This window comes from Pteronotus mesoamericanus, unplaced genomic scaffold, assembly GCF_021234165.1.
Source record: "Pteronotus mesoamericanus isolate MK-2021 breed Mesoamerican mustached bat unplaced genomic scaffold, CSHL_Meso_final contig_100, whole genome shotgun sequence".
In the NCBI taxonomy this organism is placed as follows: Eukaryota; Metazoa; Chordata; class Mammalia; order Chiroptera; family Mormoopidae; genus Pteronotus; species Pteronotus mesoamericanus.
Genome location: NW_026554999.1, coordinates 4,139,541 through 4,165,157, shown reverse-complemented (window position 1 = coordinate 4,165,157; position 25,617 = coordinate 4,139,541). Strand labels below are relative to the sequence as shown.

Here is a 25,617-nt window from a genome sequence, read left to right as displayed (position 1 = left end):
CTTGATCTTAGACTTCTAGCCTAAAAAACTGTGAGAAAGTAAATTACTGTTTGTTAAACTACCCAGTTTGTAGTATTTTGCTATGGTGGCCCTAGCAAATAAATACAGTGCCCCAAGTGGTCTTACCATATGTGGGACATGTTTAGTTGGGAGAACACTTTAATGGACACTGACAAGCAAGGGTATGTTCAAAAGAGAATGATAAAGATGAAATTAAGATAAAAAAAAAAAAGAGCGCTAAGAATGCTTACAAGAATGAAGGATGTTTGTTCCGGGGAAGGAGACATGATTATATACTTCACATACTTGATGGGCTGTCCAGTCAAGGAAGGAATAGATTTATTCTACATCGCCAAATGTAAGAAGCAGGACCAGTGGCAGACAGAAGCATTCAGTTCAATATAGCTATCTTAAAAAAACTTTTTATTTGTACACATCATTTTGCACCTTACTTTGCAAAGGTGTGGTTTTTTCTCCCCTGAGGATAAATAGCTTTCATTACATTTTCAGGATGAATGGGACCCTAAAAGGTTAAAACCTATTGTCCTAAAACAATGTATACACCTTTCTCCATTATTCTGTTAGGTTAGAGATGATTTCTGCTGCAGTTAGCACTGAATATCCTAATCATTAAATATCATAGGTGCTTAATAAACGATTGGATAAATCAATAAATAAACATTTATATTATATAGCTGACACAAGAATGTGCTTTGAAAATTTTCATTTTATTATTTTCATGTTTACATTTGCCATGATGAACCTATGTTACGGTTACATAATACTCCTGTTTTGATGGAGCATAATTTATTGAATCAATTATGTTAGGTCATTTCATTTTTGACAAAATTACATCATGTTATTGATGTGGCTTCTTTTTTAATTAGTAAGTATGTACAACAAATCCTTACACTGAGCAAGAAAAAAATATCTCTACCGACCTTCCCCCCTCCTCCTTTCTTACCAAAGGCCTCATAGCATAATGAAAAGCTTTAGTCAGACAAACTTCAGTGGCTCCCGGTATATACTTTTTAGGAGTTAAATGGTCTTAGGCAAGTGATGTCAGTTCCTCTCACACTTTTTTAGAACAGAACTTCCAACTGGTATGGAGAGGCCATATATTCAATCTCTCAACTTTCAGCTGGTAGTCTCAGGAAGCCTATACAAGCAACCTCTTCCATTTACTCCAGTGTATCACCATGTAAAAGATCTTAGGAAGAACTGCCTAGAAGAAGATTGTTAAGACCTGAAATCCATGACCTACCCAAAAATTAGCAAAACTGTGTGCATAGGTGCATTTTGTCCTTTGGAAGATAAATAGCCTTCATTTGATTCTCAGAAAGAATATGAGACTTCCTAAAAGGTTAAAAGTATTGCCATGGGGTATATCTAAAATTAATAAAATACTGTATGTCAACTGTAATTGAAATATAAATTTAAAAAAGAGGTAAATGTAAAAAGTAAAATTAAAACTTTTTACAGAAAAACAAAGTATTGCCATGGAACAACATATCCATTTCTTCCCCAACACCCTTTTTGATTCAACAGTCCAGATATAACATATCTACTGAAGAGCTTAACATACTATCTAAGCTGGTAAAATGAAGACAATACTACTTTCCCATAGGCATGGCAGATTTACTAAACTGTCACTGGTATTGGCACCATTAACTCATCAGGAAAATCCAATAAGCTTTTACTCAGTCTGTTTGAAAATACTTTTTGTAAACAGGAAAATGTATTTATTTCCTAAAAAGCAAATGTCTAGAAGGACTCGTAAAAACGTGTAGAGGCCTAACAATTATCTATCCAAAATGTCTCAAAATGCTGTGGATCAAAGCTGTTATGAAAATAACTTGCATTACTAATTTTATGTTTTTCAGGCCACTAATGTAATGGAATTGTTACTATTAAGGGTAGGTGGGGACTGCCAGTCAAGATGGCCGCATAATAAACATGGCTGACCTCCTTGCACAACCACATCAAAATTACAACTAAAATATAGAACAACCATCACTCAGAGCCATCAGAAGTTGAGTTGAATGGAAGCCTGATAACTACAGAATTAAAGAAACCACACCCATCCGGACTGGTAGGAGGGGTGGAGAGATGGAACATGGTCCCATACCCATGTGTGGTGGATAAAAATTCAGAAGGGGTATCTTGGGAGTGGAGTCCCAGCCCCACACCAGGCCCCCCAAACCAGGGTTCCAGTGCCAGGAAGATAGGCCCCATAACTTCTGGCTACAAAAACCAGTGGGGATTGAGTTGATGGAAGAAACTTCTGGAGTCTGAAGTAGTTCCTCTTGAAGAACTCACACATGGACTTACTCAGACTCACTCCTTCTGAGCTCCGGCATTGGGGTAGCAGCTTGAAAGGTACCAGTGGCACACAGGGAGGAACTGAAGTATCTGGCATCAAGGTGAGAGCTGGGAGACTGCCTTCTCCTAGACAGGAAGGCGGGCAGAGTCCACTGTCCCTTTTCTGAACCCTCTTCACACAAAGCCACAGAGCTGGCAGGCTGGTGCCATATCTGAGACCCCATCAACACTGTCTGTCCCACCCTGGAGATCCCCAGACATTCCACTGAACCCAACTTACTTGGGCCCACCCAAGCTGCTTTTCCATATGAATGGCTGATCTTGGCTCATGCTTCACAACTTCCTAAATCCTCTCAAACAAGCAACAGCTGGCCTCAGTGAGCCCTCTGCCCCTGACCCTTGCACTAAGTGGCCCCAGGCCTGGCACTAGCAGCAACCAGCCTAGATTCACAGCTTGGCTTTACCTGGAAATCACTAAGCCCAGCATAAATAGTATCCATTTCAGACTGCTTTCTAGCTGAGGCAGGGTAGCCCTGGGCAAAACACAGGTGGTGGCTGACCTTGGCCTGCACCACCCAGGAAACCCAAGAGCCTGCATACCCAGTGGACAGCTACAGACCACGTCAGACCACCACTACTCTGCCCCTGCCCCAGTTGACTGGCCTGGGTATATTCCTCCCATTGATCTGCCAAGAGCCATCAAGGTTCAACTACAAGAGGAGGGTGTACTCAGCCACAAAAAGGGCAAACCTTGAGTACCTAGCTTGGGTGATTGGGGAGGCTCTGCCACTGGACCCTATAGGACATCCACTGCATTAGACCACAATCCAAGACAGGGAGTCAGAGCAGTTCTACCTAATACTTAGAAACAAACATAGGGAGGCTGCCAAAATAAGGAGACAGAGAAACATGGCTCAAATGAAAGAATAAATCAAAACTCCAGAAAAAAACTAAACAAAATAGAGATGAGCAATCTATCAGATGGAGAGTTCAAAACACTGGTTATAAGGATGCTCAAGGAACTTGGTGAGTACCTCAGCAGCATAAATAAGAACCAGTCAGAAACAAAGGATACATTAATTAAAATAAAGAACAATGTACAGAGAAACAACAATAGAGTGGATGAAGCTGAGAATCAAAACAATGATTTGGAACATAAGAAACCAAAAAATAACCAATCAGAATTTCAAGAAGGAAGAAAGAATAAAAAAAAAAAATTAGGACACTGTAAGGAGCCTCTGGGACAACTTCAAGTGTCTGACATTTGTATAATAGGGGTTCTAGAAGGAGAAGAGAAAGAGCAAGAAATTGGAAATCTGTTTGAAAAAATAATGAAACAAAGCTTCCTTAATTGGGTGGAGGAAATAGACATTCAAGTTCAGGAAGCATAGAGTCTCAAACAAGATGGATGCAAGGAGGCCCACTCTGAGACATGATAATTACAATGCTAAAGGTTAAACACAAAGAGAGAATCTTAAAAGCAGCAAGAGGAAAGCAGTTAGTTACCTACAGGGGGATTGCCATAAGACTTTCAGCTGACTTCTCGAAAGGAACTTTGCAGGCTAGAAGGACTGGCAAGAAATATTCAAAGTCATGAAAACAGGAACCTACAGCCAAGATTCCTCTACACAGTAAAGATATCATGTAGAATCAAAGGGCAGATAAAGAGCTTCCTAGACAGGAGATAAAGGAGTTCCTCATCACCAAACCATTGTTATATGAAATGCTAAAGGACTTATTTAAGAAAAAGAAGAAGATCAAACTCTGAAGAATAAAATGGCTATAAATACATATCTATCATCAGTGAATCTAAAAAACAAATTAAGCAAACAAGTCAGAATCATGGATACAGAGAGCATTCTGATGGTTGCCAGGTAGGAGAAGGTACAGAGGAATGGGTGAAGAGGTAAGGGGATTAAGTACAAGTAGGTAGTTTCAGAATAGCCATGGGGATGTAAAGTACAGTATAGAAAATGGAGTAGCCAAAGAACTTACACACATGACACACAGAAATGAACAATGGTGTTGGGATTGCCTGATGGAGTGGTGGGTGCTGGGTGGAGGGATCATATGGGGAAAAATTGGGAGAACTGTTATAGCATAATCAATAAAACAAAATTTTTCAAAAAGGGTAGATGCGAAAGAAAGAGAATAATGTGGACTAAGTAAATGAATCTTTAAAGACTGGAAGTAAATATGGACTATTCCAAATAGGTATATACTGTACAACTAAAACATAGAAACTCACATACCATGTTCACATTTCCATCCAACTGTTGTGATTTCCAGTGACTTCTATGTCTGTTCACATTCTACAGAAAGAGGAATTAGATACAGATCTTCAGAGAATGGATAACTGAAAAGAAATCAATTGCTGCACAACATTCTAACTATCCTAAAACTTGGAAAATGTGTTTCAAACTGTATTATGTCTAATGATTACAATAATAATTTGGTAATTGATTTACAAATATTCTTTTCTTTACACTTCAGAATCACAGATCTTATTTTTCCAACTAAAGTCTAAGAGCAGAATTAAATCCAAGGGAGGGATTTAATTGGATTACATGATTAAAGTACACTTACCTGTCGAACAGCTGAAAATTGTGCCACTTGTTGTTGTTGCCACTGAAGTGTGGGGGAAAATCCTTCAGGAGCAGGTTGGCATCCTGAAAGCTAGAGATCAGTTCATAATTGTTAGAATGAATATTAATGTTGTACCTAGAATCTCACACTTCTGCAAGGTAAAAGGAAAATCAACATGAACAGTAAATAAATAAAGTAAATGATTAAGACTATACATAAAAATAAAGTGCTTTTAGCTGATATAAAAAAGTAGGTAGGCATTTTAGTTTACTAATATCTGAGTTTAAAATGTTAGGAAAAGATCCTATTTAGTTACTTTAATAAGAGCACTCAAGTGGTGGGGGGAAGGCAGAGACAAATGTATTTGAAAAAATAAATTAAAATAAAATTAAAAAAAAAAGAAAAATACCTGAAAACATGTACTAGCAAAATCCACTTCTAATAATGTATCCTTTCATAAATACTTGACCATGTGCACAAATATAAATATATATAGCCACATATATATACATGCACATGTAAATATGTATGCACTGTAGTTAAAACTTAGAAACAATGCCTGGTTGTTGTACGGAAATAGAAAAAATAAATTATGGCACATATGTACTATGAAGCTCTTAAAAAGACTGAAGTGTAATTACACCAAAATATTTCCAAAATGATGCTAAATAACATTAAATATTCCAAGGGGGGGGGGAAAAAAGAGCACTCAGAAATGGTTTATAGTTTCTTTTCTTTAAACATTCATGTATTAATATTTTTTCTAAATTCTCACTCAAGAATATGTTTATTGATTCAGAGAGAGGAAGGGAGGGAGAAAGAAAAACATCAGTGTGAGAAACTTTGATCAGTTCCCCAAGTGGGGATTGAATTTACAACCTAGGTATGTGCCTTGACTGGGAATCAAACCTGCAACCTTTTGGTGTATGGGATGATGCTCCAACAAACTGAACCACTGGGCCAGGGCTATAGTTATAGTTTCTAAGAAATCTAAATGATATGAACCCTGAAGATATAATCTAGTCCTATTTTTCTAGAATAGCAAAAGGAGTTTGAAACAGAGAGAGATATATCCCAAATAAACAATTTCAGGGTAGGCAGAACATATTCAAATAATTTAAGACATTTGACTTTGAAAGGTCTACTTTACTTCTGTTTCCTAAAGCAGCACTTACTTCACAATTGATCACATACTGCCTTGAAATAAAAGTTAGTGAGGCCACTTTTTAAAGCCAGGTATGTAGGACATCAACTTCCATCAACTAAAATCTATGAAACTTTACAGTGTCTGAATTAAAATTTGCTTATTATAAACATCAGATCAAAGAATTACTTAGAACATAAAAGGAAAAGGACTTATTGAAATTTAAAACTGCTGTTCTCCTTTGACCTTAAATTAAATTCACTCCTCAGAGAGACCTTCTGTGACTATTTAGATACTCCCCGTTATTTATTGGTCATTAATATATGATAATTTTCATCATTGTAGAGGTCACATTATATACTTAATTGGTTTGTTCATTGTATTTCTCAAGAGAATGTAAACTCTACAAGAGTAGGGGCCTTTTCTGTCTCATCCTCTACTGTATTTTCAGTGTCCTGCACAACCTAGTTGGTTAGTAAAAAATGTGCTGGATAAATGTATGAAAATATTCATAGTGTGCAAGGAGCTCGAAAAATGTAAGATATCTGGGTTTCTATTCTTTTTTTAATTAAAATTTTTTTCATAGTATATTTTTTATTGTATTTATTCCATTACCATTTATCCCCTTCATACCTTCTTCCACCTCCCCCTACCCTGAGCCCTGCAACAATCACCACGGGTTTCTACTCTTAAACAAAACCCAGTCAAAATAGTAACATGCAAACTACACTAAGATTAAACAGTTCAATAGTAATTATGAAGATAACGGGAAAAGGTTACTTAAAAATAAAGGTTAGTATAAGTAACCTATTTAAAGGCTTTTTCAGGATTGGAACATGCCCTAAAGTATGAAGAGCAAATCCCTATGAATGCCGGGGTTACTAAAAGTCTCTGGCGGCAGTAAATGTCAATTGTCCTTTTGGAGGAAAAAGTACAAGCAAATGTCTAACTTCTAGGGAGTAGCTGTCAAACCTTACCCACCTACTACATCTGTTGGATACTATATGAAGAGGTTTGGTCTTTTAATTTTGAGGGGTTAAAAAAAGTCCCCTGACGGGTAATAAAACTCACAGAAACATTCACACTTTGCTTCCTTTTCAACTTCTTTGGATCAATTTGAGCTACCACAACATCTGGACATTGAGCGGCTTCGATCCTACAAATAAGTAATAAATACAAAAACGTGACTACTATCGTGCCTTGTCGATGTGTAGTAAAACAAGCTAAACATTTCTACGGCTCATTATGAAATTAGACAAACAGTTCAGAATTGCAATTGAGGGACTGATCGAAATACTTATGAAATTATCTGGATTAAAAGCAAGGAAATCTAGGAGCACACATCTTGCCACCGGTAATCAAGCTTAATATAATTAAGTTCACAGAAACTCGCCCCCGTAAAGATGTAATCGAGTGATCCTGATCCAACCCGAACTCCAATGAGACTGGCGAAGGGAACGAAGGCGGGACTTCACCACACGCACGGTTCGAGGGGGACACCCGGCGGTTGCCCAGGGGCAGGAAGGACGACCAGCCCACCCTCTCACGCCAAAATCACTCACTGGACCCGCCTCAAGTATTCCTGAGGCGTCCTCGGGGGTATGGAGGGATCGAAACCTTCTGTCAAGTCGCAGGGCTCCACTGGCAACAGCCGGGGCATCAATTCTTCCACTGCAGATTCCGCAGGTACCCACGCCATGGTTTACAATCTAGCCAGTCTCACGTCTAGGTCACGGCGCAGGCGCACAAGTAGGTACCTTTGGCGGGGAGCAGAGCAAGGGGCAGGACTTAAGGGGCGTAATTGCGCGTGCGCAAACCTGCTCCTTGTGCTAAGGTTAAGGCTCCCGAAGTGTAAAGAAGACAGCAGATTAAGTTCCGTGCAGTCGTGGCTCTGAAATGTTTCTGCGTGTTATCTCTTCCACCCTCTGTACTCTCTTCTAAGACTATGTAAAGACTGTGGGTAATTAACCTCTATGTTTCCCTAGTAGTGAGGTAGTGTTTTTTTTTTGTTTTTTGTTTTGTTAATTAAGGAGGTATATTATTGTAATGATCATTTACTGACCCCTAAATTCCTAACCCCCTAGTAGAGAGGTCACATACATCTCCTCATTTAATTTTTACAACGTTTTGAAGTAGGTGGTATTATCCCGGTGTTTTAAGGGAGGAAATATAACAAAAGAGGGATTAAGTGCTACAAATACGACTTTGTCCCAAAGAGAAAGAGCCAATTTCAACCTAGATTTATCTGAGGACAAATGAACAAAAATTTCATTTTCCAGAGGAATCCTTCATGCTTGGCTGCTTCAAAGATCACTTTGTATTTATCTGAAATGAATATTATCCCTAGAGTAGTCACGATTTTTTTCTTTTCCTTTTTTTTTTTCAGAGAGAACTCTTTGCTTAAATGTAAGTAGTGCAAAGCTTAAAGCTAATGCCAACACCCAGAAGTCACCATTATTAATCTTGGGGCCAACTTTGTGGGGTGATTACTATTATCTCCATTTTACAGATGACCAAACAAGGCAGAAATGATTTAAGTAACTTTTGCTGGGTCACAAACTGCAAGAAAAAATGAAATTATTATATCGCAATCTTTCTAAACAATCTCTGAGTGAATACAATTGACTTTTATTTCTAAGTTTTATGTTTGAGCCTTTTTTTAAAAGGACTGCTAACAACTTAGAAACCAGAATGCAACTTACTCAATTGAAGATGAAGTGAAGACAGACCTTAGGTTAAAAACTTCATGTATAAGAACATGGCAGAACTACCCATGGAGGAAGGTGAGAAATAGCAGAATGAACAAAGGTTGTCCTAGGCCATAATAATAAATTATTTTCCAAAAGAAGAGGTGAGTAATAAACCACACAAATTATCCTGAAATGCTTCTAAATCTTTAAGTACACAGGCATGAATTCACTCAAGAGAAAAAAAAGTAAATTAAAAATTTATGTGTCACTTTCTACTACTTCAAGCTAATCTGACATTAAAAGAAATTAGTAACTGGTTTTGGAACAAATTTTACTATGGTAATAAATTGGAAATTGCACACATATTTTTGATAGTTTCAGTAAGATATTGGACAGCTGAGAAGAAACTATATCTGGTTGATTAAGTTATTCTGAAAGGAAAAATGCTTAATTGTTGAAAAGCTGAATTTCTAAAACTGTAATAACTTTCATCTAAACTCTCCCTGGGAAGAACTATACCTAAGATTCTGAACTACTTCTGGTGCCCTTTTTTCAAAGATTTCCAGTTATTTCTCAGGTTAAAATGGAAAATTGTTTTATTTCAATGATTCTTTTTTTGTTAAAGATTTTATTTATTTATTTTTCAAGAGAGGAGATGGGATGGAGAGAAACGTTGATGTGTAAGAAACACATAGCACACTCCCAGCCGAGCACCTGACCTGCAACCCAGGCATGTGCCCTGACCAGGAACCCAAATGGCGACTTTTCAGTTTGCAGGCTTGTGCTCAATCTACTGAACCACGCCAGCCAGGGCTATTTTAGTGTTTCTTACATTAGTGTTTGGCTATAGTGGTTATATAAGTGTAGGAACAGAATACTCAAGTTGTTTATTGATGATGGTGGCATTTGTTAAGTCATCCTAGCAGAGCCAACTGCAAAATTTGTCCTTGTGTTTTATATCCCTTTAAGCAGTTCACTTATTCTCTTAAATTAATGCGTATAAGAGTTATCTGAAAGAAGTTATTTAAAATACAGGCTCCTGGCCTTGGCCAGTGTGGCTCAGATGGTTGGAGTGTTGTCCCACAAACCAAAAGTTCATGGGTTCGAGTTCTGATCAGGGCACAGGTGCAACAGATCGATGTTTCTGTCTCATGTAGATATTTCTCTCCCTCTCTTTCTCCCTCCCTTCCCCTCTTTCTAAAATCAATAAGCATGTCCTTGGGTGAGAATAAAAACAATACACACTCCTGGGTCCTATAACTCTCTCCTCCAGAGAGGTCTGATTCTGTTGACTGGTTGTGGGGCTCTGAAATTGACATTTTAAGAAACACTCTGAGACAGAACCATAGCTTAGCCCATTCATTTTATCCTTTCCCTTTCTATTCTTTAAGATGTACTACACTAGAATTTTTCCTGTCTTATTATGCTTTCTCGGTTTTTTCCCTCTTTGGCCATGGTTTAAAATTACACTCGCCTCTTTATGTCATTAAACTTTAACTACTTCAATTATCCTTATTATATATCAGTTATTATATATGGCATTGTGGTAGGTATTGGGAGTTAGAGTGGTGAGCTTCTTCTGTCATGGTGCTTATAGCCTAGTAGACAGAGAGCTGTTAATCAAACAGTGATACAAATGAATTTTCAATATTCACTGTGGTAAGTACTATGTTTTGACGGGTTGAGGACAGGGAAGAACCTTGCAGTGTGGAAACAAATGAAGACCAAAAAATGAGAGCAAGCAAAGGCTATTCAGAGCTTGCTAGAGGATGGGAGTTAGCCACCAGTGCTTGTGTTTTGGCAAAGATCCAAAGGCAGGAGGAGGAGGTGGAAAGGAAAAAAGGACGGCTTCAGGTATGTCATAGTTGCAGGCTGTTGGCATAAGGAAGCTGTAGGCAGGTTACTTTGAGGGAGGTAAAATTTCTTTTTTATCCTCTTAGGATCTCTGGCTAAGCCTAAGTATTAAACTGACATATGACAGATTAATAGGAGAAAAACATACATATCTTATTTAGTAATTTTTATATGTGCGTGGGAGCCTTCACAAGAAAAATCAAAACCTGAAGAAGGTAGTGCCCAAAGCTTACATACTAGGTTGGACAAAGAATACTAAATTGTGAAAATGTGACAAGACAAACAAGTTTGGGCTAGGGCAACATCAATTAGAAATCGCAATCCATGCATGTGCCCTGACCAGGAATCCAACCAGTAACCTTTTGTTTTGCAAAATGATGCCCAACCAAGCCACACACCAGTCAGGGCACAGATGGGAGTTTTATGTCCTGCTTTCAGGAAGAGAAAAGGGAGATCGGAGTGCCTTTGTTGCATCTGCTGTTTTTCAACTGCCTGTAACTCAAAATAATTCATATGCCATACCCCCATTGCATAAATCTGCAGGAGCCTTTTTGGCATACTCCTTCAACAGTGAGAGACCTCCAGACCTCCATGTTTGTGCCGGTTCACTCACCGTCAACCAGTGTGCCATTTCACGGGGAGAGTGAAATAACAGGGAGAGTCAGTGTTTTCACCAGGTTTAGACTCTTGCGTACGAATTGCAATAAGTGACCAGAGGCTTCATTGTTACCTCCAAATTTTGGCTTGTTGTTGCTTTAATTGCCTCTTTTGACACCTGGCAGCCCAGGTCTCTCTCCAGTTCCTCTGAGCACTTGACACATTCTATAATTAATTATCTTTATAATTTTATGTGGCGGTATAAGGAAGAAGGGAAGCTAAAGGCATTAATTGGTCACTCAAATTAGCCTAGTTAGGGAGGCGTTTGGTCATTTTGTGGTTTAGACAATCTTTCTGATTTTGTCTGAGTTCAGACATGATTACAGAGTGGTTTCGATCTTGTCTTTATCCCTCAAAATCACTGAGTGACCTGGTCTAATGTCGGTGTGTTGTGAAATGGTTCATATTCAACAGGAGAACCACCTGGTCTGACTGGGAGTGCCAGGGCAGCTCCTGACAGCAGCTGAGCCCAGCTAATAGGGCCAGGGTAATTTCACACTCTCGGGGGCCTTTTTTCTCTTTCTAGCGGCCAAATGTTTTATATAGATTATTTAATTATTACAATATATTGTTATCCTAATTGGTAGGTACTGTTATCTTCATTTTCAGATGAAGAAACTGTGGCTCAGAGAAAGTCATGTGACATGCCAAGGTCACCCAACTAGGAAGGGGACGGATTTGAGATTTAATCTTGGGAGTTCAGATGAAATCACTACATTTCACAAGACACAGCTCAGTAAAAATAAGTATGGTGAGTTCTCACTTAACATTGTTGATAGGTTCTTGGAAACTGCAAGTTTCAGCAAAATGATGTGTAATGAAACCAATTTTACCGTAGGTGAAATTGGTATAAACAAGAGATAAGCACCTGTAAAGGAGTCACTAAAATATCACCAAACTTCTAAATAAAAATCCCAAATACTTCTAATATTAAACATTGAAGTAAATGTGAGCTATACATACATTTTAACAAAATTAATGAAAACTAGTAAAATAATTATATTCTAATCTGCTTATTCTAGTTCAGGGTCTTGGGTACCCGGAGCCTAGCCTAAGAGTTCAGAGCACAAGCTGGGACCCCACCCTGGACACAGTGCCTTTCCACTGAGGGGCCATTCCCACACACAGCCACACTCAGACTGGGACAATGTACACATTCCAGTTCACCTCACGTGCACATCTGTGGGATGTGGGAAGACCCTGGAGTCCCGGGAGAAAACCCATGCAGACACGGGGAGGATGTGCTAACTCCACTCTGAGAATGGCCCCTGTCGGGAATCACATTTTTTCCTCATCATCATTATAATGAAACAACATCCAAGGACCTGCTCTACACAAATAAGAGGCTTTATGACCCACTGGTCATAGATTAGAGAAAGGCAATGAAGATAAATGCAAGGAGATCCTAGTCTTGGTACATGCCCTCTGGGCATGAGCAATTTCTTTTATCTCTTTAAGGCACTGTCCTCAAGCTTTGGGGTCCAGATACATAAAGAGAACTAGAAAGCCGAATTGATTCTAGAAAATCAAGGCAAAGTCTGGTTAAATTATATAACACAAAACAAAGCCAAAAGTTTACTCCTCTAAAGTAAAACAAATCCAGCTCCTTTTAAACTAGGAGTTTCCTGCTTTGCTACATGGATTTCAATAATTCTTGTATTCTTTATAAATCAAATACACATCAGACAGAAAGAAAAGAAAAAAAAATCTGTCAGTGAATAACCATCTTTTATTTCTTTGGGCCTCTATTAATGGTTTAAGAGCAGAACAAATGATTTCATTGATATATTTTGATTAAATGAACTTGGTAATAATCCTGGAGTTAGTCTGAGTGACCTCATGAAGTGGTATCGGAGACTATTACTGGTGGGGTACTCTGTGGAGTAGAAACAATCACTGTTGAAATAAGAACTAAAATTTTTAATGCCGAGCATTGTTGGCATTTATAGGGTAAAAGACAGGCGTAAAACAAAAATTGTGTGATAAGTATGTAATGGGCTCCAGCACCCTGACCGGATATGCAATATAACCTCCCTTATCCTTACACTCATTTGTTATGTATAGGGATTGAACTAAATGATCACTAAGGTCTATTTGAGTTTGTAATGCTGTAACTCTCATGTGTGATTTATTAATTAGCCTTATTTATTATTATTTCTAATATGATTGTGGTCATTGTGTGTGCAGACTAGATGAGCCTGGTATTATCCTATGTATATAAGACTTCAGTATAGATGCTGAAAATTTAAAGTTAGAAGAATCTGAGTACTGTTCTTCCTAGTAAGTACTCGAAAAAGTAGTTGGCCAGTACCTTATAATGTTTCCATCTGAACAAATGGAAGAAAAAACTGTAGGTGCTTCATTTATACTAGATAATGGATTAAACCAAAAAGAAAAAGTATGAAAGCTGTTATCTGGCAATCACATAAAAATTTCAAGACATTTACATTATCATACTTCACCTGAGTGTGTAGTACTGAAATCTCCCGTTTAGAAACATCTGTGAGTTCAAAAGTAAGAAGGACTATACTGGCTGTTACACATTAACTAGTATTGAAGGTACTGAAGATAAAGTCATAGGATGTTTAGAATACTTGCCCTGAGAGAGTCCAGGAAAAAAAGTTCCAAGGTCAAATATCTTTGAGAAATGTACTTAAATCCCACTCTTGAAGGTCCACAGTGAATATTAGCTTATGAAAACCCCTGACAAAAGACCTATTTTACTTAATTTAACTGGTGTTTCCTGAGTTTATTTGACCATAGAACTCTCCTTCTCTCTCTTTTTAATATTATCTGGCATTTTGAAAAATGCCACTTTGAGGAAATACTGATTTTAGGAGTATTTGCTCTTAAAAACAACTTTTTTTTCTTGTGGGAGAGCTTATATCAGATTTATATTTTTAATCAATCTCAATACATAAAAATGTTGATGATTATAATATTTTATAGTTCTTTAGGTTTTCATGTTTATTCACAAATATTTAGGGAACAATCATTTTGTGCCAGAACCTACACACGGTGGTGTAACTGAAAGCAAACAATTATAATCAGTTGCATGTTGGTAAATGTTTAACAAACGTTCCTCAGAACACAGGTTGATCTCAAGTGCCTTGGTCCAGGATTGTCTATGGATTAAATCAGAATGCAAGAGAAGACTGCTTTTGGAGAGTCTCCCATCTCCAGTTCCTAGTCTGACTCTCCTTTCTCAGGAGCTCAAGAAATTTTCCATTCTCTCTCTACTCTTCCTCAGATCAAAACCTCTTAACTTTCAGTATACCAGAAAAAAATAGTCTTCACTATTTACCATCTGGGTCCAAAGGGCCCCTCTAAATTTTCATCTCTTTATGTTATTTCATGAGTAACTTATATAAATTAAAAGGATATTCAGTAAAGCTGTTAAAAAGAGTAAAGGAATAAAGAAAACAACTTTATTGGAAATTTTAATAAGTACCTGAAATAGTGAACCCCTATTTTTGTTCCATATTTTCCCGGTTTGAAGACATATCCAAAATGGCTAGTGCCTTCTAAATGCAGCTAGGCCTGCTCATTATCTGTGTTGCATGAGTCTGGAACATATCCACCTTGTAAATAATGATTGCAGACTTCAAATACATCACTACTATATTGTAGCTTATTGTTTCTTCTGGTTTTTCTTGCATTTGCATTATCAAAACACAAGACTTTTAAGAATTTTTAAAAAAATCTCTAGACTTAAAAATATGTTGAAGAGAGGACATCCATGTTCTTTGCTCCCTAACTACAAAACATTTATATTTTTAGTTTTATAAATGATCAATTCAAATAATTTTTAATTTCTAGATTATCTATTTCCTTCCTATTGTCTTTATATACAAAACTACCACCAGCATTTGTCCACTTAAGAATCAGATCGAGTAAAACTATCCATATAAACATCATAAAAGATGAAAGAAAACTGTAATATTGCTTTAGCAAAATGAGATCATTGAGATTCTTATTGCAGAATATTATGTAATTAAATTATTCTTTGAGTGAATGACTGGATGAGAATATTGTATTCTTGTCACTAGAAATATATTGTTAACTCATTGATTCTTGAGTTTGAGAAATTCATCTAAGAGATGGTCATCTAAAGATGCATAGTCTATGATTTTGCTCTCATTATTAGGGTCTAGAGTGATGTTCTTTGTCTCTGCATTCATCTTCAGAATTCTGAATTCTTAACTATAGTTAATGAAAGCTAAAAGCATAGTACAAAGATCTTGAAAGATGCTACAGTACATTGAGCACTGTGGAAGGAAAATTGAAATATAATGCAATAGTGATGACTTATTTCACTATTTTATCATTTCCGGTAACTCTATCATCTTTCCATTTTCTTAATTCTTTTAGCTTTTTTAAAGCATTGTTTGGAATGATTTTAGTGAGTAATGATGAAATAATACCATGGGTAATGAAGTAGCAGAATGTTTCAAGATATAGGAAAAATAAGAGCACTAATATTTCATGATGTTTCCTCAGTTTACAAGAGTCCAATGGACCCATGTGGTAATTACAAATAGAATAAGCTACATTCTATTTTTAAAAAGATTTTATTTATCTTTAGAGAGAGGGAAAAGGAGGGAGAAAGAGAGAAACCTTGATGTGAGAGAGAAACATTGATTGGTTGCCTCTTGTATGTGCCCCAACTTGGGACTGAATCCACAACCCAGGCATATACCCGGACTGGGAATCAAACCAGAGAACTTTTGCCTTGAAGAAAAATACCCAACCAACTGAGCCACACTTGTCAGGCTGTATTCTTTTTTAAAAATAATTTTTTCTTTGTTCTTGGAAGATATCTAAGAATGAATGTCATAAAATATCAATTGTAAGAAATAGAAGTCCTTAAGAAGAAAACCCCAGAAAACTAAAGGTGCATCCTATAGATCCTAAAGCTACATCTAGGGTTTAAACTCTTAAACTTATTCACATTAAGCACATAAAGACATGTAAATGAATTTATTACATATCCTAACCTCTATTTCATTGAAATAGGAAACAAAAACCTATGTTCAGCTGAAAACAAAGAAATTATGACTTCTTAGATTTTACTGAGCTGGGAGGTAAAGATGCCTTTCTGGGGACCACACAATGAATAAAATTACCAAAGGTGCTATCCTCTGGTTTATTCCTTACTGAATTCCAGGATCCAGAAGGATCCTCTCATCTATATCTGTTTACCGAATTCCTTCTTGGATCCTGTTTCTTTTTGTGAATGTCCTTATTCCACCTTTGTACCATTGCCCACAGCTATTTACTTGCTGTGCTCTTGGTGAAGAATTCTCATTAAGGTGGCACCCTGAGCTCACTTTATTTGCAGTCCTTCACTGAATTTTGGCTTTTGATTCTTATTTCCTCTTCAGGGTTGTATTAAAATTTGATATACAAACTCATTCTCAATCTTATATATCCATTACAGAGAGAAAAGTGGTGCATATCTTATTTCTCATGAATATAAACTTTGAAGAACAAGGATTTGATAATCTCTCCTATTCTGTAGAATGCTTATAGGGCTAAACTTTGCAGGATTTTAGGTATTATCATATAGGGAACTAATTCCCTGAGTAACCCCTCACTGAAAGACTGGGTTGGTCTGAAACTGCCAAGCTTGAACGTATTCCTAACCTGTTTCTATCTGTCCCATTTTGCTCGGCTCTTTTCTTGGAAAGAGAAGCAGAAAATGTGTCGTGATTAATCAGCCAAAGATTGTAGTGTGTGTATGGTGAGTGGGGAGTGGGGGTGGGTAAGGGGTGGTAGCAGCAGTATAGGAGGAAAGAGGTAAACTAACTAGGGATGTCTCAATAGTATGTGAATTCTTCCAGGCCTGGGAAATCGGCCTGTTTTGCCTAAATCATATCACCAGCATCACAACTGTGCTTGGCACACAATAGATGTTCAGAAAATATTTGTTGCACAAAGTGAAAGTGTTACCAGTGATGTGGGCTCTTGGTTCTTGAGTTTGGCAAAGAATTCAGAGTCAAGAACTGTAGTGCAAGAGGAAGTTTATTTAGCATGCAAAGCAAAAGTACACTGGAAGAGATTTGAGCAGGCTGCTCAAAGAGCTGACTTGGCCTTTTATAAAGAAAGTCACAGAGGCAGAATGTTACAGAAGCAAAAGAAGCAGCCTTGGAGGCAGGTTCAGGAAATTAGCTGGGGACGAGCTGCTGATGCCTGCTGCTCCCCTGGTTGCAAGTCTTGTGGTGACCCTTAAAACTTAGGACAAAGAAAGCAACGATACATACCTGAAGAAGGCACGTGTGCGCGCGTGTGCGCAATGCAAGTGAGTATGAGCACACATAAGCAATTGGGTCCTTTGTCTTAATGGTTTTTATCTGTTTTCTAAAGGCAGGAATTTTAGGGGAGGTTTCAGGGGAGGGTCTAACAGAATATTCATCATCTTTCCAGGTGTGCCATTTCGTATGCTGATTCATCAAAATGAGTTACAGGATCAGGGTTGGGGTCTACTGATTGGAGTCTACTGAGTGTTGGGGGAGGAGGGTCATTGGTCATTGCATATGGTCCTAATACCCACCATGGCCATGGCTTCATCTGGTTTTCCTGCTTTTCTGGACCTGGAGCTGAAACACAAAAGAGGCCTAAATGTTATCTCTATTTTGACCAGAACTTTGTCTCTGTGGTCATTGAACCCAAGGCTTTGTTCCTAAGAGTATTTGATGCTGGCCAGACCCTCATTGTGCTGAGGGCTTAAGGCTTAAGGGAGTGGTCTTGAAAGGGAGAAGGCGACCAGTTTGAATGAGCTGTCTCAGTTTCTCCATTCACTTCTTGTCAAGGGATTTTCCAGGCTTCTTACTATCCTGCTCAAAAGAACAACTCACTTTTTTTTTTTTTTTTAAGGTAAAATGTTTGTGGTCTAGGAGTCAACCAGGGCCCTATAGGGCGTAGGATGTTCTAGAGGAGGATGTCTCCATTTCTCCTTCGGGAGCTGAGGAGTGTGTGGGGCTGGCAACGGACGAAATTCCCACCCTTCCTACGGTTCGCATGTGGTAGGATCCGCTGTGCTTCGTGGGAGAGGGGAAGGGCACTCCACCGCACAACCCCATTCTCCGATCGGTTCTGTCGGATCCTGCAGGGTCCGCGTTCCACCTACATGCCTCCATTTGGTTCGTCTGGCTCGCCCTGTCCCGCGGGCTCCTTCCTTACCCCTTCAACTTTCTCCTTCTTGCCCTCTGCCGCAGGTCCGCTCAGCCTTGGTCCCGCACCTTTCCCTCGAGTTCCCCGGCACCTAAGCATAGGTCCCCGTCCCTGCGTTTCCTAGTTCTGTCACCTAGTCCACTGCCCCAGTTAGATTCCAACCAGTCCGCAACCTCACCTTCAGCTTTCCGGCAGATCGCCCCGCCCCTCGGCTCTGTCCGCGCCCCCTGCCCGCCCTTATGCCCCGCCCCTGCCCCCTCCCCTCCCTTTGACGTGGCAGAGGCGGCACCAGCCATGTTGGCTCAGCAGAGTTCTGTGCGGAGGCCGGGGGCGGAGCGGCGCCGGCCCTGATTGCACTGCCGCGGGTCCACCGCTGTTTCAGCTCTTTGGATAGGACTGAATTTGCAAGGCAAGGCTGCGACGGGCGCGGATCTCATAAGGGGAACACGGTGGTAAGGACCGACTTCGGGGCTGCCTCCTCCTCCTGGCTCCTGCGGGGACCGCGGGTGCTCTGCGGGAAGCGGGGGAGGGGCGGCCGTGCGGCGCCTGGGCTGGCTGGCGGGCCGGGGTCTCAGGGGTGGTGCCGGCTCTGCCTTTTGCTGCCTCGGGACAGGCGGGGCGTGCTCGGGCCCCGCGGGGCAGCCTTGAGACCTGAACCTGTCACTCTCTCACCCACCACCCTGTGCTTCATTCTTCCTTGGCCTAGGGGCCAGCCCCCCCCAAGCTTCCCTGGACCAGGTGTTGGGAGTAATGTGAGAAAAGGCAGCTTGAGCATCTGGCCCAGCACCCCGCCCCCGCCCCCGAGGTGGTCTGCCTTCCTTACCCCGGACTGTCACTGCTTCTGGGCACTTGGACTTCTCGTTTCATTCTTTGCCACATCTGAAGTGGCCCAGACTTTGAACCGAGGTTACTCGTCACCCGTAGTTTGGCCTTGGGAGTTAAAGGGTAAAAGCCTACGCCTTGGGCCTCGATTATGAAGAGTTCACTTTTCAGATCGGACCTATCTTACCGGCTCTAGTGTTTTCCCTTTTTGGTGGGAAAGGAAAAGCCATAGAAAACTTAAACCACTGGAGTATGTTTGCTGAATTAACGTTTCCATGTGAACTCACTCTCCACCCCTCAAAGCCAAATTAACTTGGTCAAAAAGGTTTTATATTTAAATACAGATGTAAATATACATACATGTTAAATTTTCTTATTGTTCTTTCAACCATTTTTAATTGCCTTAGAACTTTAGAGTTAGAAAGGGTCTTGTAGTTTTCTAGCACAAACTCCTCATCTTACAGATGAGTAATTGAGGATCCGAGAGGTTAAGCTATTTGTCTAATATAAAGTTGTTCATTGGAAGTAGTTGAGGACACTTCGTTGAGGATCTTGCAACCAAAAAGTAGGAGGCACATTTCCTTTTCTGTTAAATACATCTGATTGGGAAGAAGTGCATCTGATTTAGGATGTTTTTCACTTAGTTATCTATCCCCTGCCCCAGGGGATAAAATGGGAATGTTGAAAAATTGTATCATAAGTAAAGCCTTTTAAAGTACTGTGGGCATGTTTTTGATATGCTAGGTTAAAGTCATACACTACTTTGTGTCTTTGCTTTTAGTTTAAATAAATTCCATGGGAAATTATTTAAAGTAACTCCCACTGATTATAAGTTGTGCTGAAAAACGAAACATTTGTTTAGAATGGTCTTTTGTTTTATACCACTTAAAAATGTATAGGGACTAATATGTTAAGTCTGCATGCTATTATAGCGTCTGAGTCATATTCATTTGGGTTCATAGTTTTATGCAAACATAATATTAGGGGAGAGAGTGCTTATCAAATAATGTGATTTTATAAAAAGCTGGTTTGTAAAAAGGACTTGAATTTAGATATGTGATTGTTGGATATAGGACCAACCCTAGCAAATTTTGTGCTAGAATTAGTGATTTTAAGATTAAGTAGTTGCATGACTATATAATTGTACTAGTTAAGGTGAAACAGATGGGATGCTTTTAAAATATGCCAGAAAGTGAGAATGTAAGAAATAAAATAGAAGTGATTTAGTGAGCAAATATGATCTTAAAGCAGAGAGATAGTGAGCAACGGGGGGGAGTTGTGCTCAAATATCACTCAGGTGATACTTAGTATATCTTAACAAAAGTAAGGAGCGGAATTACAATCCAGCTTTGTTACCCATTGTAGAAACTTAAACCTGGCCGTTGCCTGTGTGTAAGTGTCTTCATGCTAAGTCTCATAGGGCCTTTTTCAACTAGGATCCCTGATTGAATTGAGCCCTGATGTCCGAATGGCAGTGGTCGTTAGGACCCCTTAATCTTTTTTTTTTTTAAAGATTTTATTTATTTATTTTTAGAGAGAGGGTAAGGGAGGGAGAGAGGGAGAGAAACATCAATGTGTGGCTGCCTCTCATGCGCCCCTCCCTGGGGGCCTGGCCTGCAACCCAGGCATGTGCCTTGACTGGGAATCGAACCAGCGACCCCTTGATTTCACAGGCTGGTGCTCCATCCACTGAGCAACACCACCAGGGCAGGACCCCTTTATTCTTAAACATAATTGAGGATTCCCTCTGCAACCCCATTTTGTTTAATAGAAGACATGTGTCTTGTCTTCCTTTCCCCTCCCTCCCTCCCTCCCTCCCTTCTTCCCTCCCTCCCTCCCTCTCTTCCTCCCTCATTTTATTTATTTCTTAGAGGGGAAGGGAGGGTGAAAGAGTGGAAGAGCAACATCGATGTGCAAAGAGAAACATCCAACGATTGCCTCTCCTACATCTGCAACTGGGGCCCTGGCCCGCAGCTCAGGCATGTTTTCTGATTGGGAATTGAACCTTTTGGTTTGCAGGCCTGTTCTCAACCCACTGAGCAACACTGGCCAGGCAGACTGGTGTATTTTCATATCTACTGCTACATTCAATCTGTTGTGATACATCTTTTTGATTGAATTGTGTGAAGGAAATCTGGCTCATAGGTATGTAGCTGGAAAAAGGAGGGCTATTTTCATAGCTTTCTCAGATAATTGTGCATACTCTTCTTGGATACTACACCAGAAATGAACAGTTTTAATTAAGAAATCAAGGGTTAATTGCAGTGTGGAATCTGAAATCTTAGAAGTGAACTTTTTGTACTCTGTTGCATTAAAACCCATTGGTCTGTTGAATGGATTGTTTACTCATGTATGATTTTGTAACATCATGAATTGATCATTTTGTTACAGGCTTTGGGGTTCTTGGGTTTCCCAAGATAGAAGTTGAGAGGAAATTTCCAGACAGATTTTATTAAGTTTATGCTTGAGCACAGGCAGACAGCAGAGGAAAGGAAGGTCCTCTTGAACTGGCTCAGAGGATGGCTCTGCTTGGCTGCTTTTATAAGCTGGGGACAAAGAGGGCTTACGTGAAAAGATGGGCTTGTGACGGTTCCAGAGTAGAAATTTCTATGTTAGGTTACTTGGCGACTTTCTCCCCAATGCGAGCTGGGGGTAAAATGATGGTGTTACTCGTTACTGCCACCCCAGGAAGTTCATGTAGCTGCTAAACCTGGATCAACTGTTTATGTGTAACCATGGTTTGGACATTTTTTGGCCACCTGGTCTTTATTTGGTTTCTTGGCATCCTGGTATTTTTTCATTTCTGGGGCCCAAGTCTCTATACTGTCTCAACCTGGAGATACTGCTTTATTGAATAATGTTTATCTTCCAAATGTTGACATGTTTTGTTATGCAGTATTTAAAACAAATCACATTGATATCACCGCTGATATGAACAGAAAATCTTTACATATTAGGAATTTGCGAAGCTCATGGTAGTGGATACAAGTTCTCAAAAATTGTAATATTTACTTGAAAGTTCAAATTTTGTCACAGGCGACAAATAGTGTCAGTTGTTTTCTGGGCAACACCTCACTTCATCCATTTTAAGAAAATGTATGAGAAATACATAAGTACTAGTAATGTACCATTCTTTGAGAATTGAGAAAATAGTCACTAAAACAATTTTTTTTGTTTTGTTTCTCGTGGTTCAGATGAACAACCTTTATTGCTCTTGTATATTTTAATGCTTTTTAGTGCTGCATTTTAGATGCATCTTAGATTATAGATTTAATTAATGAATAGAAAACTTCATTTTTTTGTAGAAATAATAAGAGGAATTACATAGTCCTAGAATTTAGATTCACATCTGTAGCATGGAAGCTGTTGCTAAACACTGGATTTCTCTCCCACAGGAGGTTGTTTCTCATGCTGTTGCCTGTGTTAGAACTGAGGTTGGCATCTTATAGCTCCCCTCTATCTCAGGCCTTTGTTTTACCATTATGTTTCTACAGCCACTTTTTTCTTGAAAGCTCATACCATCCTTCTCAAAACTGTCTCTATTTGCCTTCAAGATAATCTTTTCTAAGTAAATTTAGCTATCTTAGAATTTCTTCTTATTCTGTCAACCGTTGGAAAAATCCATGGTTGCTCTTGATTAACATAAGATTATCTAGCTGCCTTTCAGATTCTGATAGGAGAAAATAGTGTTTAATTTTTATTTTATTATTAATTGAGGTGTAATTGGCATCTTATTTCTTTTTAAAGAGTTTATTTATTTATTTTTAGAGAGAGGGAAGAGAAGGAGAAAAAGAGGGAGAGAAACTTTGATATGTGAGAGAAACATCAATCAGTTGCCTCCCGCAGGCCCCCAACCGGGACACAGGTTGCAACCCAGGCATGTGCCCTGACTGGGAATTGAACAGGCAACCTCTTGATTTGCAGGATGACACCCAATCCACTGAGCCACATCAGTCAGGGTGGCATCTTAATTCTTTTAAGAGTTTATTTATTTCTTTTTAGAGAGAGGGGAAGGGAGGGAGAAAGAGAGGGAGAGAAATATCAGTGTGTGGTTGCCTCTTGTGCGCCCCTTACTGGGGACCTGGCTCGCAACCCAGGCAAGTGCCCTTACTGGGAATTGAACCAGTGACCCTTTGGTTCGCAGGTTGGCACTCAATCCACTGAGCCACACCAGCCAGGGCTGGCATATTCTTTTAAAGAAGAGGAAGTTCTTAGCTACTTAAGATACTTAGATTTGTTAAGCTTCACTTTCTGTAATTTGTATTATAAAAATCTATTTGTGAATTTTTCTAAAATTAAAATTATTATTGTATATAATATGCTTTTATCAAATTATACTTTTCCTTCTCTCTCTTATATTTGAGGATCAGATCCTTATCCCATAGTTGTTCTTAGCAACTTCAGCATCTGTGTTGGCTCTTTTGGCACCCTATCTTCATAATTCTTCAGTTCATAATGTCCTTTATATTCTCCCACAAATGTTTTGGCCAGCCATGTAGCAGTTGAAACTCTATCCTCCCAGAACCTTTATTTTTTAGTTTCTTACCATTACTAACTACTGGTGCAGTTTGAGAGCATTAGAGAGAATTGTTGCTTCGTTAGGAAAGCTGGCATCCTAAACAGGCAGTCAGAGAATAATAAGATGGAGATGGTGCTTGATATTTACTCCTAACAAGAGTGGCGTCCCCCTCCCCTAGGAATAAGTTTACTACCTCTTCTTGGGCCTGATGGGCATTGTGTTCAGTAGAGTCATTTGTTATTTTGTTATCAGTGGGATTATTGTTGCTTGCTAATTTTTTTCCTGAGATAAATATTTTCATTTGGTCCCGATTTCTAATGAATTAATAGCTGAAAGCAGGAAAAACATACTTATTTTGAATTTTCTCAAGAGAATTTGAAAATATCTTTTAATTTTTTTGCAGAAATAAGAATCAAGTTCTACAATGACAACCTATTTGGAATTCATACAACAAAATGAAGAACGAGATGGCGTCCGATTTAGTTGGAATGTTTGGCCATCAAGTCGACTGGAAGCTACAAGAATGGTTGTTCCAGTAGCGGCCCTATTTACACCACTGAAGGAGAGACCTGATTTACCACCTATTCAATATGAACCTGTTTTGTGTAGTAGGACCACTTGCCGTGCAGTTTTGAATCCTTTATGGTAATTAAAACATATGGAAAAAACTAATGAGACAATATGATTTTAAATTGTAGTTTCTTTCTTGCTTGTTTTTATAAAAAAGTCTTTGTTTTTAGTTATTTTTTCAAATTAGGGTAGTCAAGTTTAAAGAGCTGTAAGATTTTAGGAGTAGTAAGGTAATATGAGATGATATGTAAAATTGTCCCTATAAAAACCATTAGGCTCTATCAGTATTCTGTAGATACTGGTGCTGGCTGTGTATCCGCCCAACTTGTGTTCAGTGAGAAAAGTCATAATTGAGTAACATGGTGTTTGAAATTGTTATGATTTCTTGTTGCATAAGCAGAACCTCAGGAATTATCTTTTATTCTTCTGTCTACTCCCTCTTTCCCAACCTAGTCCACTAGCAAATTTGGTTGATTTTATGCCCAGAACATTACTAATTCTGTTTCTTATACTCGTCTCTGCTAATACACTCTGCTGCAAGAGATACTATCTTTTTCCTGGTAAATTTCATTATCTTCCTGATTGGTCGGTCTGTTTTTGTTCTTGCCTTTTCAGCAGTCTAGTCTCCACCCAGAAGCTAGAGTTTTAGAAATGGATATTAGATTTTTAAAATCCTCTAATAGCTTCTTATCATAGTTGAAATAAAAAAATGCAACCCCCTTACGAAGTCTTCTAAAGCCCTTACATCATATAGCTTCTATATATTTCCTTTTTTAAAAAAAAGTTATTGATTTTTTGGGGGGGAGGGAGACATCGATTTGTTGTTCCATTTGTTTATGCATTCATTGGTTACTTCTTGTATGTTCCTTGATGGTAGATTGAACCTGCAACCTTGGCATGTGGGGACCACGTTCTAACCAACTGAGCTACCCGGCCAGGTAGCCTCTGTATATTTCTGCCTTCATCTTATGTCATCTGTTTTCCTAATTCTCATCTATTTTATACTTTACCCTCTTTCTGATTTTTGAGAATACGAACAATTATTTCTACCTTGGAACTTGTGCAATAGCTATATATTATGCCTGGATTGCTCTGCCCCCAGATTCTCCTCTGATGCGTTCCCTTTCATTTAGGTCATATTTCAGTTGTTTAAGAAGGCCTTTCTTTAAAGTAGCCCTCCCAGACACATTATCACATCTTGCTTTGTTTTTGTTAATCTTTATTATCACTATCTAAAAATATCTTCTTTGTTTATGAAGCTACTTTGTCTATTGTCTTTC

The 25,617-nt window shown here is 38.9% G+C and overlaps 2 protein-coding genes across 6 annotated transcripts in view; one reads left to right on the top strand and one right to left on the bottom strand.

Moving 5' to 3' along the window:
• The window catches only part of GEMIN2 (gem nuclear organelle associated protein 2), a 34,836-nt gene extending 15,538 nt beyond the window's left edge, over nucleotides 1-19,298 (bottom strand). For 2 of the 3 annotated variants that reach the window (XM_054589906.1, XM_054590033.1), the window contains exons 1-6: nucleotides 19,250-19,298; nucleotides 17,807-17,852; nucleotides 7,615-7,809; nucleotides 7,124-7,208; nucleotides 4,909-4,998; nucleotides 4,575-4,634 (exon numbers count right to left, since the gene is read on the bottom strand). In XM_054589906.1, coding sequence (XP_054445881.1) covers nucleotides 4,575-4,634; nucleotides 4,909-4,998; nucleotides 7,124-7,208; nucleotides 7,615-7,751 — 372 coding nt within the window. In that variant the 5' untranslated portion in view covers nucleotides 7,752-7,809; nucleotides 17,807-17,852; nucleotides 19,250-19,298. Of the gene's footprint in view, nucleotides 1-4,574; nucleotides 4,635-4,908; nucleotides 4,999-7,123; nucleotides 7,209-7,614; nucleotides 7,817-17,806; nucleotides 17,853-19,249 lie in introns of those variants that run through there. The other variant, XM_054589989.1, reaches the window with a different exon arrangement.
• SEC23A (SEC23 homolog A, COPII coat complex component) overlaps nucleotides 18,702-25,617 on the top strand; it is a 66,773-nt gene continuing 59,857 nt past the window's right edge. Inside the window, exons 1-2 of one of the 3 annotated variants that reach the window (XM_054589703.1) lie at nucleotides 18,702-18,835; nucleotides 24,171-24,412. In XM_054589703.1, coding sequence (XP_054445678.1) covers nucleotides 24,192-24,412 — 221 coding nt within the window. In that variant the 5' untranslated portion in view covers nucleotides 18,702-18,835; nucleotides 24,171-24,191. Of the gene's footprint in view, nucleotides 18,879-21,266; nucleotides 21,394-24,170; nucleotides 24,413-25,617 lie in introns of those variants that run through there. The other 2 variants (XM_054589622.1, XM_054589784.1) reach the window with 2 other exon arrangements.